Source organism: Podarcis erhardii, assembly GCF_964252035.2.
Source record: "Podarcis erhardii genome assembly, chromosome: 5".
Taxonomy (NCBI): domain Eukaryota; kingdom Metazoa; phylum Chordata; class Lepidosauria; order Squamata; family Lacertidae; genus Podarcis; species Podarcis erhardii.
In genome coordinates, this window is record NC_138509.1 from 95,068,791 (window position 1) to 95,085,889 (window position 17,099).

General features: G+C 39.7%; 1 protein-coding gene across 1 annotated transcript in view; it reads left to right on the forward strand.

The window, feature by feature from the left end:
• Nucleotides 1-11,020: 11,020 nt before the first annotated feature.
• Nucleotides 11,021-17,099, forward strand: part of LOC309342210 (cytochrome P450 2J5-like) — a 28,248-nt gene continuing 22,169 nt past the window's right edge. Inside the window, exons 1-2 of the mRNA XM_081862604.1 lie at nucleotides 11,021-11,325; nucleotides 12,855-13,017. Of these exons, the coding sequence (XP_081718730.1) occupies nucleotides 11,158-11,325; nucleotides 12,855-13,017 (331 nt within the window). The 5' untranslated portion in view covers nucleotides 11,021-11,157. The remainder of the gene's footprint in view (nucleotides 11,326-12,854; nucleotides 13,018-17,099) is intronic.

Consider the following 17,099-nt stretch of genomic DNA (forward strand, 5'->3'; position numbering starts at 1 on the left):
GATAAATAGGTACCGCTTTATAGCGGGAAGGTAATGGCGTTTCCGTGCGCTGCCCTGGTTCAGGCTCGCCAGAGCAGCTTCGTCACGCTGGCCACGTGACCCGGAAGTGTCTCCGGACACCGCTGGCTCCCGGCCTCTTAAGCGAGATGAGCACGCAACCCCAGAGTTGGGCACAACTGGCCCTTATGGGCAGGGGTACCTTTACCTTTACCTTTACCTTTACCTGTTTCTCATTGGAAGATAATGAACCATGAGTCAAGCACATATGTTATGGCCACAAGTCCATATGCCAGGGATCATTGAGGGTTTTGAGGCATGATGGCATGCACTGGCTGAACACCAAGAAATGGTGGGAAGTATGACCTGGGGAATTTCCAAGGGATGAAGAATGTGAGCCCGGGGATTGGTGATCAGACAGGGACAGTGTGTGGCACAGAAAAGTCCAGAAGCAGAAGCAGAGGCAGAAGTAGGAGATAGGAGAGGCCAAGAGGCAGTGATGAGCCAGGCTAGTGAAGGAACCAGGGTGTCCTCCCTCCTACCACAACAAGCTCCCCTCTCCCGGTGTCTCCCAGGACCAGAAGAGGGATGAAGAGGGAGGAGCAGAGAAGGGTGCATCAGTGGAGTCTTAGATAGCATGGAAAGGACCTGGGGAAGGAGGAGAGCTAAACAGCTGTGGGAAGGAGGGGATGTTCACTCTCCACAACTGCCTCATGGGGGAAAAGCCTACTGAAAAGAGTTGCTGTGGCCTGGCACCTGTGAGTAGGCCTTGCTTCTTCTAATATTCTAATTATTCCAATAAGAGTTATCTTCTTCTTGTTGTTGTTGTTTAGTCATTTAGTTGTATCCAACTCTTCGTGATCCCATGGACCAGAGCACGCCAGGCACTCCTGTCTTCCATTGCCTCCCGCAGTTTGGTCAAACTCATGTTCATCTCTTCGAGAACACTGTCCAACCATCTCATCCTCTGTCGTCCCCTTCTCCTTGTGCCCTCCATCTTTCCCAACATCAGGGTCTTTTCCAGGGAGTCTTCTCTTCTCATGAGGTGGCCAAAGTATTGGAGCCTCAGCTTCACGATCTGTCCTTCCAGTGAGCACTCAGGGCTGATTTCCTTAAGAATGGAGAGGTTTGGTCTTCTTGCAGTCCATGGGACTCTCAAGAGCTCTCCAGCACCATAATTCGAAAGCATCAATTCTTCGGCGATCAGCCTTCTTGATGGTCCAGCTCTCACTTCCATACATCTCTACTGGGAAAACTGTAGCTTTAACTATACGGAACTTTGTTGGCAAGGTGATGTCTCTGCTTTTTAAGAGGCTGTCTAGGTTTGTCATTGCTTTTCTTCCAAGAAGCAGGAGTCTTTTAATTTCGTGACTGCTGTCACCATCTGCAGTGATCATGGAGCCCAAGAAAGTAAAATCTCTCACTGCCTCCATTTCTTCCCCTTCTATTTGCCAGGAGGTGATGGGCCCAGTTGCCATGATCTTTGTTTTTTTGATATTGAGCTTCAGACTATATTTTGTGCTCTCCTCTTTCACCCTCATTAAAAGGTTCTTTAATTCCTCCTCACTTTCTGCCATCAAGGTTGTGTCTGTTGGGATACTGCCAGGGAGACAAAGGCCATCATGCCCCCACGGCATCTCCGTTGCGATCCATCGACCTCTGGTAGTAACGCAGTATCAGTCAATTAGCAACATGAGCCTCAGAAATAACATGCCACATTCCAAGGCTGGTGCACGCTCTTTCAGCAGAGTTCGCACAATGAAAGGTGCACTCAACAGAGCATTATTTACAACTTGTGTACAGCATAGTAACAGCTAACTAATATTGCACCATGCACGAGTCTTTAAGTACATGTGGGAGGATTATAGAGAGCATAATCCCACTTAAGAGTAGACATGATGAAATTGCCTGACATGACTAATTTAGTTTCATTAATTCCAATGAGTGTACTGTGAGCATGATCTTACATAAATAAGCCCCAAAGATCCCAAATTTTGATGCAGGACTTGCTGCTTCTGTCACTCGTGTGAATGAATCACAATAGGTTCAGAATCCCCCAAGTGGATCAGGATGTCTATTCCTCATCAGCAGAAGCGTGTAGAAACCTTTTTGAAATTATAATTTAATCATAGACATATGTTACAGCTCAGTTGCCAGGAATTAAAAGAATAATATCAGCACCAATCATTCTGTGTAACTTCAAAGAGCAAGAAGGCATGGCAGGAAGCCTGAGGAGCAAGTGCAGAATGTTAATGAGAGATAAAGCACTGACTCCTTTCCCAGCTGGATTTTCCCGCTGGATATCTTTTTAAATTAAGTGTGGCTAGTCCTCATGCCATCATATGACACATTAGTTTGGGCATATGAAAACCTGGCTTCAGCACATGTGGAGATTTGGTTGATTATGACCTCTCTAAGAAGAACAAAACACTGCTTCTCTTGGCAAGCTCTTCCAGCATCTTTTGGGCACAGACTCATGTAGCAAAGGACTCCTCCAGAAAACTTTTTGATAATAATAATAATAATAATAATAATAATAATAATAATAATTTATTTGTACCCCGCCCATCTGTCTGGGTTTCCCCAGCCACTCTGGGCGGCTTCCAACAAAGATGAAAGATACACTAAAATGTCACATATTAAAAACTTCCCTGAACAAGGCTGCCTTCAGACATTCATCATGATTTGTGCTCATAATAATTTCAAGGTGGTTACATCCAACTCCATTTTCAATACTATTTATGCCTGCATAGATTTTTGAGATGGTCATACAGTTTCATTTCCATTCTATCACATCCTTTAACTTTCTACTGAAAACTACATATGCACAGACTTCTTTTTGTCGCACTTTTGCAATAGATATAGTTTCCCCAGACAGCAATAATGTGGGAGTGTTCAGGAAGCATTACAGAAGAACTAACAAAGCAGAATATTCTTGTCAAGTATATGGTGCAGAATTCACCCTCAATAAAAATCCTGCCTGGTGGAACCAGTAGAAGTAGTAACTGGTTGACATTAGTTACAGATAGGTAGCCGTGTTGGTCTGCCATAGTCAAAACAAAACAAATTCCTTCCAGTAGCACCTTAAAGACCAACTAAGTCAGTTCTTGAAGGTATCTGAAGAAGTGTGCATGCACACGAAAGCTCATACCAAGAACTGACTTAGTTGGTCTTTAAGGTGCTACTGGAAGGAATTTGTTTTGTTTTGGTTGACATTACACATTCTATCCTTAAAAACGGTGTGGGGGAAATTGGCTGAATTGGGTTTCTTTGCTGAAACTTTTCAGCATACCGACTAAAACAAATAAATAAATAACCAAAATAAAAACAAAGAAAGGAAAAGAGAGAGAGAGAGAAACGCCAAGCTCTCTCTCTCAAAGGTAGGTCTTAACTCTTGTCTCATACAGAAGGGAGTGGACCCTCCCAGCTCTCACCTGGGTGCTTCCCTTTCTTCCCCCAGTCTCCCACCCTGGGAGATCTTTCCTTCTCTGCCTCTCAAACAGGGTCTTTCACTAGCCAGATATCAACTTCATGCGTGTATTCAAAATATTCTAAATGTTCATTCCAGTATTATATCCAATTGTATTCTGAGATAATATCCAGCTGTTCCTTGTTCTGCTAGGTGATATTTTCTCCCATCTTCAGCCCCAGACACTGCTATGAGTCAAGAATAGTCCTTTTCCAATCCAGGATGATGACTTTATCTCTCCCCCCTCCAAAAAAAAATTCCAACCATTCCTCCATGTTTGAAAACCATAAATCCTTCATTTTTATTTAAACAGGAAACTCTCCGCTGTAGTTATTTAATTTAAAAAAAAGCCCCATAATTATTTACTTGTTGTATATTCATTATTTTACACCCGTATTTATATCTTACGATCCCATTTCATGTAAGGAAATTTATCAAGAGAAAAAGAAAAGCACTTCCATTTCTACCACTTCCATTCTTTTCCCAATAGCGTCACCAGAAGCTTGATAGGTTTTTTGTCTAAATTCCCTCTAAATTATACCTTTCTGCATCATCTTATAATTCTCTGCTTTAGAGAGACTAAGCAGCTCTTACATGCAAAGGCATGAACTTCAGCAAACATTGTTTGTTCTGAGATGGCAACTTTTTACATTGATTTCTGTACGTAATAATTTCTCCTTGATTTTCCATAGGTACTGCATTACCAAATGGTCACAGCTGGAGGCAACAGAGATGCTTTGTTGTACTTTCTCTGGAGAAGCTGTGACAGGAAAAGAAAGAAGCACCAAATAGCAGAGGAGGCCCATCAGCTCGTGGACAGAGATGCTTTGTTGTACTTTCTCTGGAGAAGCTGTGACAGGAAAAGAAAGAAGCACCAAATAGCAGAGGAGGCCCATCAGCTCGTGGAGGTTTTTGCACATTCAAAGGGTATGTGATGCTAAGTGATGGTGCTGAGCCGTCGTATGAAGATATATTTGTGTACTACCTCTGTCCATTTTAGAAAGGAATGTGATAGGTTTTTCTTGGTTCCTAATGGAGATCCCAGCACTTTCTCTTGGCCACCATGAAATCGCACTGTCAGTATGAACAGGAGCAGCTGAACTAACATTAGTATAATTTTATTTTGCAGGGCACCCACTTGACCCTTCCATGCCCATCACTAATTCAGTCTCCAACGTGATATGTGCTGTGGCTTTTGGGCATCGATTTGCTCTTGAAGGTGAAAGGTTCCAGAAACTGATGGAAGCCATGGATTTTCTCCTAAAATTTATAAGTAGCTTTGTTCATGCATTGAGTGGTCATTTTCATTCTTACTAAGCCAAAAAGGTCTTCCAAGGGCCTTAATACCACAAATCAGTATTCTGGAATGCATTTTGATAGAGGATAGAGGGTTGAAGAAATGAGATCAGGTTTAAATTGATCTGAGATAAGGGCCACTTACTACCTCACAGCCTCATCAATTTCTCATGATTATCACTGAGATAAAAAATGTTAGGAATGGCCCTTCCCAGAGTGACAGCGAAGACTCTTGGGAGGCGGTCACGATGGACTTTATCACGGACTTGCTACCCTCTCAGAAAAAAACAGTAGTCTGGCTGGTGGTGGACTTGTTCACGAAAATGGCACACTTTGTGCCGTGTTCAAAGTTGCCATCAGCACAGGAAATGGCGCAGTTGTTTGTCAACCATGTGTTCAAGCTGCATGGGTTGCCATTGCAAGTGATTTCAGATAGAGGGAAACAATTTACCTTGCAATTCTGGATGAGGCTGATGCAGCTGTTGGAGGTGGAAGTGTGTCTGATTGATTCCTGCCCACACTGAGAATGATGCAAGCCTCCCCCGTCCTGGAATGCAGACTATAAATTCCCAAGACAGCACAGGGCAAACATTGGCTCAAGAGGAGGAGGAAGGGCAGGCTGCCCCAGAGTCTCCTCACAGCAGGCAAAATAGTAGAGTACAGGTGCAATGGTAGCACAGCAGGAGGTGGAGCAACCAGTGGAGGATATCCTGCTGGAGTCAACAGCTTCATCCAGTGGGTCCAACTATCTCATCGCTAGAGAACTGAGCCAGAAGGGCTCAGACTGAGCTACTGTGTAAATACTCAATAAATCTAAGAGTAATAAAGCTGCAACCTTGCTGTGTCTTGGTGTGAGAGAGACATTGTAAACCTGACAAAAAACATGAGTAAGAAGACTTTGTCCACCGCAGGAGACTCTTTGGAGGAAAGATGGGATAAAGATGGAACAATGACATTCAGAACCGGTCTCGAGAGCCCACCAAAGGGACCAAAGGTGAACAAATAACCCTTTTAAAAAGGGAATTAAATAGTTTTGTTGCCATCATGGAAAACTAAATTTGTCTACTCTCTACCCACTTAGCAGTTACAATCATGATGGTGTCCATGGTGTGGCCCCTGGGTGCACTTCTAAGCCTAAAATTTCAGATTAAAACTGCAGAGCCTCCCCACCTCCAGCCACTCTCTGAAGAATGGAGAAGAGACACTCTTAAGAATATTAGAGGGTCAGGTAGGGCAAGCATGGCTTTGTTTTCTGCAGTCTTCAGGTGAGGACTAGACCATGTGAAAAATGAATATAAGATTTTAGCTGCAGTTCATTCATTTTCAGTTTGCATTCTTGTTATTAAAAAGCACACCTAAAATTCTGTTTCTGCACCCATAACCTAGGTTTAAGGTGCCATTTAGCTCAGAGCTTTCATATTTCAGTTTCTAACACTGCTTTATATTAGTCAACTTTTCTTTTCTAGCTCCTATGTATTCAGAAAATGTAAGTAAATGATATTTAATGAAAAAACAAGGAAGAAGAAACATCTTTCTTCAAGGTTTAATTTTCTGAGAGGAAAGATCGGCATTAAATGACTGGTGAACTGGAGGATTTAATAAATACAACTAAAAATTTAAAAAATGGAGAAGTGTACATTTTGAACAATAGCTCTCCATTAGTGTATTAGGCAAATTTGCTTTTAAATGCGAACTGACTTGAATTTCCTCATATCCCTATTTTCCACCCACCCCCACCTACCACAAAAGGCCACTAACTTGTTCCAGGAGGGGTCCTCTGATTGTGCCCAGTTTTGGAATGATGCCTGGGAGCTGGGAATATATTTTGAGCCGTTAACTTTCACATTTTCAGCTAGGGATAATTCACAGAATCCAATCATTGTGGGATTCCAGAGAAGCTATAGACACCTTTTTTTTAGTGAGACTCAAACTAATATGCTAGCCCTGAAGAATAATGCAGATCATATTTTTTAAGTGCTAATCCAAAGCACAAATAGTTTGAACACGCTTCCTCATGGTAATGTCAGCATTTCTGCTCTTTCCTTTTTTTTAAAAAAAAATATGTTTTCAAATTTCAAATTATTTTTAGAAATTTCCGTGAAACTTTATCAAACGCCTTTTCCGTGTCCACAAATACAAAAGCTACCTTCTTATTCAGTTTTTCCTGCCTGGCAAGAATCCTGCCTGCTCTTTGTTTATACAATCCTGCAAAACTGTCTTTAATCTTTTTGCCAATATTTGGGCATAAATCTTGTAGTCATTATTGAGTAGTGATATTGGTCTATAATTGGTTATGAACTCTTTATTTCGTACTTATTTTGGGATTACTACTATATGAGCCTTCTTCCAGGTATTGGGAATCTTCCCGTCTTCTAGTATTCTATTTAAGAGTATCATCATAGGTGATAATAGTGATTCCTCTAATTTTTTTGTAATGTATTGCGGTAAGACCGTCCGGGCCCGGGGATTTTCCCAATTTCATCTTATCACTTGATGTAGCTCTGTCATGGTTATTGGGGAGTTTAGGTCTTGGAGCTTTTCTTTCTTAATTTTGGGTATGTCCTTTCCACATAAGTACTCTTTTATTTCATCCTCTGTCTCAGTTCCTACTTTATATAGCTTGTTATAATATTTTATACTTTTTACTTTAACTTTTTAACTTCCTCAGGATTATCTAAAGTTCTTCCTAAATTTTATCAATTAGTTTTTCCTTTTGTCTCTTTTTCAATTGCCAGGCTAGCATCTTTCTGGGTTTATTTGCAAATTCAAACAACCTTTGTTTCATCCATTTTATATTATCCTCGATTTCACTATTTAATATTGCTAATGCCTGTTTGTAGTATTTTTAATTTTTGGCTTACTAGTTCATTTTTTGGTTCTTTTGTTAATAATTTTTCATTTATTCCTATTTCTTTCCTTCTTTGTTCTAGTTTTTGCTCTCTATTTCATTTCCTTATTGCACTTTGTTGTATGTAAAAGCCTCTTATGAAAGCTTTACTTGCATCCCATATTGTTCTGATGTCTGTATCCTGTTCTTTACTTAATTCAAAAAATTCTTTCATTAATTCTTGCGCTTTTTTCACAGTCTTTTCATCGTTTAATATTCTTTCATTAAGTCTCCATCTTTTATTAATTTTCTTATGTTCCTTTAATTCTAATGTGACTGGGTTATGATCTGTAATAATTTTGGTCTGTATTTCTGCTTTTTTTAATTTTAGTTGTTAATTTATTTGTTAGCAATATTCCATCAGTTCTGCCGGCTGAATTTTTTACATCCGAGAAATGTGTATACTGTCTTTCTCCTGGGTTTTTATATCTCCATGCATCAATCAAATTTAGGTTTTCTACCATCTGAAAGAAGGTGTCTGGGAGTCTACCTTTTTGTGATTTTCTTTCTCTCTGTGTCCTATCTAGTTCTACTGATGTAACACTTTTAGGTCTCCCATCAAAATAATTTCCTCTTCTATAAATTCCAGTAAATTAGCTTCTACTTTTCTGAAAAATTCTGTTTTGTTACCATTCGGTGCGTAAATTCCTACTATAATTAAATGTTCTTTACCATTTGTTATTTTTACCCCTAATAATCTACCCTCATCATCCTTAAAGATTTTCTTTGCATCTAGTTTAGGGTTTACCTAGATCACAATTCCCCTTTTCTTTTTTACATCTGAGGATATAAATTCTTGACCCAATCTCTTGTTTACTAAAACCCTTCTATGATTTCTAGTCACATGGGTCTCCTGCAAGCATATGATATCCCATTGTCCTTTCCTCAATACATATTCAATTTTCTTTCTCTTTCTCTTATCATTTAAACCGTTAACATTCCAAAATATAATTTTAAAATTCATTAATCTTTATTTGTTATCTACAATGGTTTCATTGAGTAAATAAAAAAGAAAATAAAAAGAAAGGAAAACTCAGAAGTTTGTGAATTTTGATATTGTTTTTTCCAATCTCTTCCCCCCTCTCTTAATACCTGCTTGTCCCTCTATACTTCTTGTGGTTTTTTCTCGCTCGAACGTTGAATTGCCAGTTAGTTCTTTTTTGTACTTCCTCCAGAATTTTCCCAACTTGTCCACTGATCTAAAAGTTCTTCTTCTGTCCTTGTATGTAAAAGTGATACCCTCAGGAAATTCACATTGGAATCTAATCAAATTCTTCCTGAGTGCATATGTTACTGTCTTATAATTCTTTTTCTCAAAATTCTTTTTGGGATTCCTTAAATATTTTGATGGGCCTGCCATCTATTATTAACTTCACTTGGCCCTTTTGTTGTAATATTTTGTCCTTTAGAAGTCTTGAATTAAATAGAGGAAGAGGAAAGGGCGGAACTCAGACTCAGCAAAAACTAATTTGGAAGCAGACACTGAATGACTGAGCTCCAGAGTGATTTGTGTGTTTTGAGCAATAAACCTGAGTTAATTGCTGCCGGAGTTGTCTCGCTTCTGTGGGAGAGACCCAACCATTACAGGTGGAGGGAAATCCAAGGATTCAGAGAATCCTATATGTTTATGATTATGACTTTTATTTGAATGTAAATGTTAATTGTAAAATTGAATGATAATAAAAATGTGTTTAACTGAATTGCGTCTTTGATGTGTCTAGATCCAGCACTGCTTTGGAGGGTAGGACTCAAATCAGCGGTTTCATGTTACCAAAAAAAAAAAAAAAAAAAGATTCAGAAATAAACATATGAAAAACTTTCTGACAGTAAGAGCTGTTTGACAGTGGAATGGTCTCCCTTGGAAGATTGTGGACTCTCCTTCCTTGGAGGTATTTAAGCAGAAGTTGGATGGCCATCTGTCATGGATGCTTTAGCTGAGATTTCTGCATTGCATGGGGTGGGACGTGGTGGCCCTCAGGGTCCCCTCCAATTCTACAATTCTACAATTCACTGGGACCCAGGTGAATGCCATGACCTAGAACCAAAAGTAGAGACCAACTGGGGTCAGCACAGCATGTAGGCAGTTCGGATCATACATTGCTTTCACAGAGTGATTACAGTACGAATATTTCTGCTCTAAATCAGTACAGTGGTGCCCCGCAAGACGAATGCCTCGCAAGACGGAAAACCCGCTAGACGAAAGGGTTTTCCGTTTTAGAGGTGCTTCGCAAAACGAATTTCCTATGGGCTTGCTTCGCAAGACGAAAATGTCTTGCGATTTCCTGCGGGGTTTTTTCCCTTTCCCCCCTTTTTCTAAGCCTCTAAACCGCTTATCTGCTTATCCGCTAAGCCGATAAGCTGCTAAAAGCCGCTAAAAGCCGCTAAAAGCCGCTAAAAGCCGCTAATAGTGCTAATCCGCTAAGCCGTCAATGGGCTTGCTTCGCAAGACCAAAAAACTGCTAGACAAAGAGACTTGCGGAACGGATTAATTTCATCTTGCGAGGCACCACTGTATCTAAGAAGCACAGAAATGTGTCTCTGTTAATTCTCCTTGACTACTCCTTGACTTTCTAGGTCATCAAGACTGCTTCTTCCACCCTTCCCCTCCACTGCAGGAGAAGGAAGAGCCTCAACATACCCAACTGTTGTCAACATGGGTGGAGAAGGTGGATCGAATATAAGTTGGCACTTATGCTCTTACCCATTGTTTCTCTAGGCTTCTATCTCTCAGCATTTTCTTCCCTGTTTAGAGATAGAAACCTTCACAAATAAAGAAGATTCAGAATCTTTGTGTAAATCAGGAATAAAGGGAGAACAAATATTTATAAGGAGTGAAATTATTCAGGGGTGTTACTCTTCCACTTCAAGCAGTGAATCACCAACTTTTAAAAGCCAATGAGCACATTTGGAATTTTGAATAAGGAGAGAATATATGAATTAGTTAATTTAGTGTGGTGGGAACCATGCATTTGAGTTGGTCCCCACTCTCCCAGATGAACCACTCTCCCACTCTCCCAGATGAGCCACTCTCCCAGATGAGCCACTCTCCAAGAGAGAGAGAGAGATAGAGAACCAAAAAGGAATCAGAAAGAGAGAATGTACACATGCACACTTTGCTTTTCCTAAGGGTCTGGGTTTCATATTCATTTTTTATTTAATGAACATTTGGTACAGAATTCTTTCCCAAATATTTGTGTCACAAAATTGGTCTTAAGATAGCTTGGATTCTAATTACAATTTATATAGATCAAGCACCCTCTCATTTACGTGACCCATACAAGACTGATTATAGATTTCAATTGTATTACATGACTTGCAGTCACGTTCCAAGGCTACTTGCAAATGGTGTCACACCCCTTTTAGCTTATTTGTTTTTAATAACTGAACATATAAAAACAGAGAGTACTGCTGATGTCTTTGAGGAAAGCAAAAACTCCTTAGAGAAAGAGAGTTGAACCTGACCAGGCAACCTAGAAAGAATTAAGGAGAAAGAGACAACAAGAGAAGGATGGAGATACGGGCACTTTTGATTGCTCTGCTGGTGGCTCTTCTGATTCTGCACTACCTGAAACTGCTCTGGTCAAACAGGCATTATCCTCCAGGTCCTCTCCAGCTTCCTCTCGTTGGAGCCATATGGAGCTTTGGATTGAAGATTCATGAAAATACTCTCATTCAGGTACTTCTTGCTTAGTAATAACTCAGTCTGATGTCAGCAATTATCTATTTTCCCCAACAATTATGTTATTTAAACTTAAATAATAGCATGGGTTAAAATGGTAAATGCCATAAGCCTCTGTTATCAGAAACTGTAAGCAATACAAATAATAGTAATAATATAAATGATATTATTATTAATACTGAAAAGCACAAAGCCATAAAAAAGTTTAAAATGTGCATTAAAAACTACTGATCAAAAATATTTATTGTATACTGTTAAACTGAGGAAGGAGGAGAGAACACCCTCAAAGGAAGAATGATTTGTGAAAATCTTGGAATATGCAGAGACGGTAAAAATTGATAAAAGATACAAATTTAGAATCTTTTAAAGAAGATTGGAAAACCTTAACGGTCTATATAAAAAGTTATTTCCCATATGCAAAGACCACAGTGGGGTTTGAAGTGTAAGAAAACAGTAGAATATATTAAGAAACATGTTAGAGAGGATGAAATTAGATAAGATGGAACTTTAAAATGCAATTGTATGTAATTCAAGTTATAAACATTGATATTGAGTGAGTGGGAAATCACTTGTTTTGTTGAATTGGAATATAATTGTTGAGTAACAAATGTAACTTTCTATATGGAAAAAAAGAATAAAATATTATTACAAAAAAAAAAAAGACTGACCACATAGGTCCTCAGCATTCATTCATGGCAGCCTCTCAACAGGTACTAACCTGCATTTGCTATTCAATTTCTGAAGCCTGGGGACATTTTCATCTTGTTTACTCCAACTAGAAGCACTTATAAAAAACAATTTAAATACCAAATTCTTAATGGTTCTCTGCAGTAAACTAGGGTTTCCATATTTTAGGAAACCACAAAAATTGTAGAACTTTTTCCATCCGGGTGCTACCTGACATTTTGCCTGAAACTTGACCCAGTGCTCTAGCCCAGCCTATGGCAACCTGTTACCCACCAGATGTTTTCCACTATGATGCCCATCTGCCCCAACAACCATGGCCAACAGTCAACAATGATGGGAGTTGCAGTTCAAAAGCATCTGGTGCGCTACAGTTTCCACATCCCTGCACACAAAATAATTGTGACAAGATCCTTTTCTGGTACAGGAGGGCTAGTCACTATGAAGTGCCTCTGCTGCTCTGATCCTAGGCCAAGGCAACATAGACGGCAGAGAGTAAAATAAATAAATAAATAAATAAATAATAGAATTGTATTTATATCCTGCCCTACCCAGCTGAAGCCGGGCTCAGAGCAGCTAACAACAATAAAAGCAACACAGCATTCTAAAATCAATTCATTCTAAAATCAATTCAAAATCTAATTAATGGCAACCATTGAGCTAGAGTTCTGTGAGGGTTGAAATGGAGGGAGGGAGGAGGGGGGAGAGATGATAGGAAGAGAACTGCACATAGTGAGAAGCTGCAGAGGTGAGCTAGACTGAAGCTCTCTTATTAAGTTGAAATATCCAACTGTGTTTTTTGAATCCATCATTCCTATCCTTTCTTTTGACCCAAATGGTAGCTGGGAAAGCAATATGGAAATATTTTCACCCTATGGATAGGACATCTACCCATTGTAGTACTGTCTGGATTCCAAGTAGTGAAAGAAGCACTCATTGACCACTCTGAAGAATTAGACGAGCGACCAGAGACTCCTTTCCTTAGGACTCTGATAAAAGGAAAGGGTAAGTAGTGAAGAATAAGAATTTCTACTGGTATTTTCCCAAGAGAAAACATTTAAAGGGCTGTCCAGAACAAAGGTTCTCTATTATTGTTGCACTGCAGGAAATGGGTTACCTAGGAGCGAACAGCTAGGGGCTGAGGTCCCTTCAGTGCCCCTCTAAAATATGTGAAGGGTCCTGGCTCCGCCAAAGTTCATGGCAATTGCCATTCTAATGGTGGGCGTGAGCCACATCATGTAACTGATCATGCGAGGTGGGACTCACTTGCCCCCTTTGAGGCGTTCTCAAAGTAAAGGAAGGATTGAACTCTGATTAATAAGAATACACACAGAGGCTTGAACCAGCAAGACTCTGAGAAGGGTGCGCATAATAATCTCTCCATGCCTCCACTCCTCCGCCCAGGTTGTTTTATTCACAAAGGAACTTTTACATAGTGTTCGTAAGAACCAATCAGATTTCTTCTGAACATTTCAACAAACCCCACTGGGGAAAAGTTAAACTACCAAAACTAATTAAGCACACAGAACTACAAAGGAGTACATTTGGCAACCTTGGGAGGTGATAAACAAGCAATACACATAAGAAGGACGGCCAGGAGGACAGCGATCATTATCACCTTTATGTGAAACCTGTTTCCTGGCCCTAAGATTAACATCCTAAGATTAACATATCAGAAAAGCTACATCAAAGAAGTTTGCCTACTGTCTTTGATGACCCAGGAGCCTGCCTGCCTAAGCAACTGGGCTGTGTACCTGACTTGTGAAAAGAGAGAAATGGGCAGTAGAGGAACAGTAGAGGAAATGGCCAGAGATGCAGGCGGTTGTGGGATTTGATCAGAAATTATTGTCAATGTATCAAACCCAGTCAACACAATGCATTCATCGTGGACACAATGGCTTGATGCATATTTTATAATTCCTCATAGTAATCCCACCTGACCCCACACTCTGGATATTTGCACTCCTACACCCTTCCTGATATTTTATTCAAGTTGGCACCCCTGATGGATTGCAACTAGCAAGATTCAACTGCAGGTAGAAGTTTGTTGCCTGTTGTAATGCATTTACTATCCTGGCCCTCAGTGCTGGATGAAGAGCTTGAACTCTGAGTTCTTTCTGCTGAAGGTCTTGACGCCTACATCAGATTGGTACCTTGCCAAGGCACAGGTTAAAAGAAGTGGCAATTCCATAAGAGGGAAAGATACCCATATTAAATACCAGATGACTTTTGGAGACTGGTGCCTGCATTGGCTGGATGAGGTGGTGGGCTGGATGAGGGCCAATAAAGTGAGTCTGTATCCTGGTAAGATGGAGGTATGGTGGGTGGAGTCTAGTCAATTGTTCAGTTTACTGCTATGGATGGGGTTGAACTCCCCCTGAAAGAACAGGTTCATAGACTACGGGTCTCCTGGATAAATCTTGGCTGCTAGAGGCCCAGTGACCTTAATGCCTTCTACCAGCTTCAGCCAGCAAGGCAGCTTTGGCTAGTAAGACAGCGAAAGTAGTTTCTGGATCAGGATAGCCTAACTACTGTCATCCATGTGCTGGTTATCTCTAGGCTGGATTACACAATGTGCTGCATTTGAGGCTGCCCTTGAAGCAGCGTCTGGCAAAAAATGCAGTGGCTTGACTGCTCATGGGGGCAGGACATAGCCAGCATGTTATGCCACTGGCTGACAATTAGCTAAGTTCAAGGTGCTGGTTGAACAAACAGCCTATACAACTTGAGATCAATATATCCTTTCCAATAAGCTTTTCTATTGAAATCTTTCTCAGTTTTGCTTCTTTTCAGCCCTTGGTTCCTCTGGGAGGATGAGTGGGATATAATTGTAATAATAAATACAGTCAAACCTCAGATCTTGAATGCCTCCATTTTGGAACTTTTCGGCTCCCAAACATCAAAAACCTTGGAAGTAAATGCTCATTTCTTTTCTTTTCTTTTTTAAAAAAATAATATTTATTAACTTTCCAACAATTTAAACACTACAAACAACAAAAAGAAAAATAAATAAATAATACAATACAATACAATACAAAAACACTACCTAACACAAACACATTAAACTAACAGAACAAAACGAAACAAAAACAATTTAAAACACATCAAACTATTTCAATATATTATCTTTCCTTAACTTATTTCAATGACCTCCTCACACCTCCCTTTTTGTATTCCACTTCTTTTAATTGTTTCAGCAATTCCTTTCCATCTTCCTCTGTTTGCTATCCTATAATTTTTAAAACACATTTTAACCTTATTTTCCCCCTTAATACTCCATTAATCTGTTTATATTTGATTCCTTATAACATTTCTACTAAAGCCATATAACTTCATTCTAACATTTTTCTAACATTCATTAATTTTACAGCATTTCTGTAAATAGTCTTTAAACTTTTTCCAGTCTTCTTCCACCGAATCTTCTCCCTGGTCTCGGATTCTGCCAGTCATTTCCACCAATTCCATATAGTCCATCAACTTCATCTGCCATTTTTCCCGGGTGGGTAAATCTTGTGTCTTCCAATACTTCGCAATGAGTATCCTTGCTGCTGTTGTAGCATTCATAAAAGAGTTCTATCCTTCTTTAGCACCAATTGGCCGACCATGCCCAGGAGAAAGGCCTCTGGTTTCTTCAGGAAGGTATATTTGCATACCTTTTTCATTTCGTTATAAATCATCTCCTAGAATGTCTTAATCCTTGGGCATGTCCACCAAAGGTGAAAGAATGTACCTTCAGTCTCATTACATTTCCAACATTATTATCGGGCAAATGATAAATTTTTGCAAGCTTGATTGGTGTCATGTACCACCTATAAGTCATTTTCATTAAATTTTCTCTTAGGGCATTACATGCCGTAAATTTCATACCTGTGGTCCATAACTGTTCCCAGTCAGCCATCATTATGTTATGTCCAACATCTTGTGCCCATTTAATCATAACAGATTTAACCATTTCATCCTGAGTATACCATTTCAACAGCAAGTTATACATTCTTGACAAATTCTTGATTTGTAAATGCTCATTTCTTTTTAATGTTTTTTGGTAGCCGAATTCGGTAAGCCGAATTTGGTAGTCTAACGCAGCCTCCACTTGAGTGCAGGAAGCTCCTGCAACCAATCGGAAGCCACCACTCGGTTGAACGGATTATGTTCAACAACACAGGTTTGACAGTTACAATAATAATAATATGGTATTGGCCCGAATATAAACCGCACCCACCATTGATGCACTACAGTCTTGTCAAGAATATGGTGCAGAATGCACCCTCAATAAAAGCCCCGTCTGGCGGGACCAGTAGAAGTAGTAACTGGTTGACATCACACATTATATCCTTAAAAACAGTGTGTCAAAATTGGCTGAATTGAGTTTGTTTGTTTGTTGAAGCTTTTCAGCATACTAACTAATCTAAATAAATAACAAAAACAAAACAAAAAAGGAAGAGAGAGAGACAGAGGAATGCCAAGCCCTCTCTCAAAGGTATGTCTTAACTCTTGTCTCACACAGAAGGGAGTGGACCCTCCCAGCGCTTACCTGGGTGCTTCACTTTCTTCCCCCAGTCTCCCACCCTGGGAGATCTTTCCTTCTCTGCCTCTCACACAGGCCAGCTATCACCTTCAAGTGTGTACCCTCATTAACCCAGGGCAGAGGATATCGCAAAACAAAACAAAACATAAGCAAAAGCAAAATAGCTAAAAGAAGACGAAAATAATAATTAAAACGTGAAGAGTGAAAGAGAGAAATAAATAAAGACAACTTCTGATTCTTCGTCTGTAAATTATATTTATTCATAATATTTTAGGTGTTCATTCCAGTGTGATATCCAACTGTCTCCCAGGATAATATCCAGCTGTTCCTTGTTCTGCTAGGTGAATATCATCAGCCCTAGATATCGCTAAGTGTCAAGAATAGTCCTCTTCCAATCTTGTATGATGACTTTATCTTTCTCTCCCCCCCCATTCCAACCATTACTCCATGTTTAAAAACAATAAATCATTCATTTTTATTTAAACACGAAGCTTTCCGCTATAGTCATATATTTTAAAAAATAATCTGTTATGTATTGAGTTGAATAGGATCTAAAATGCGG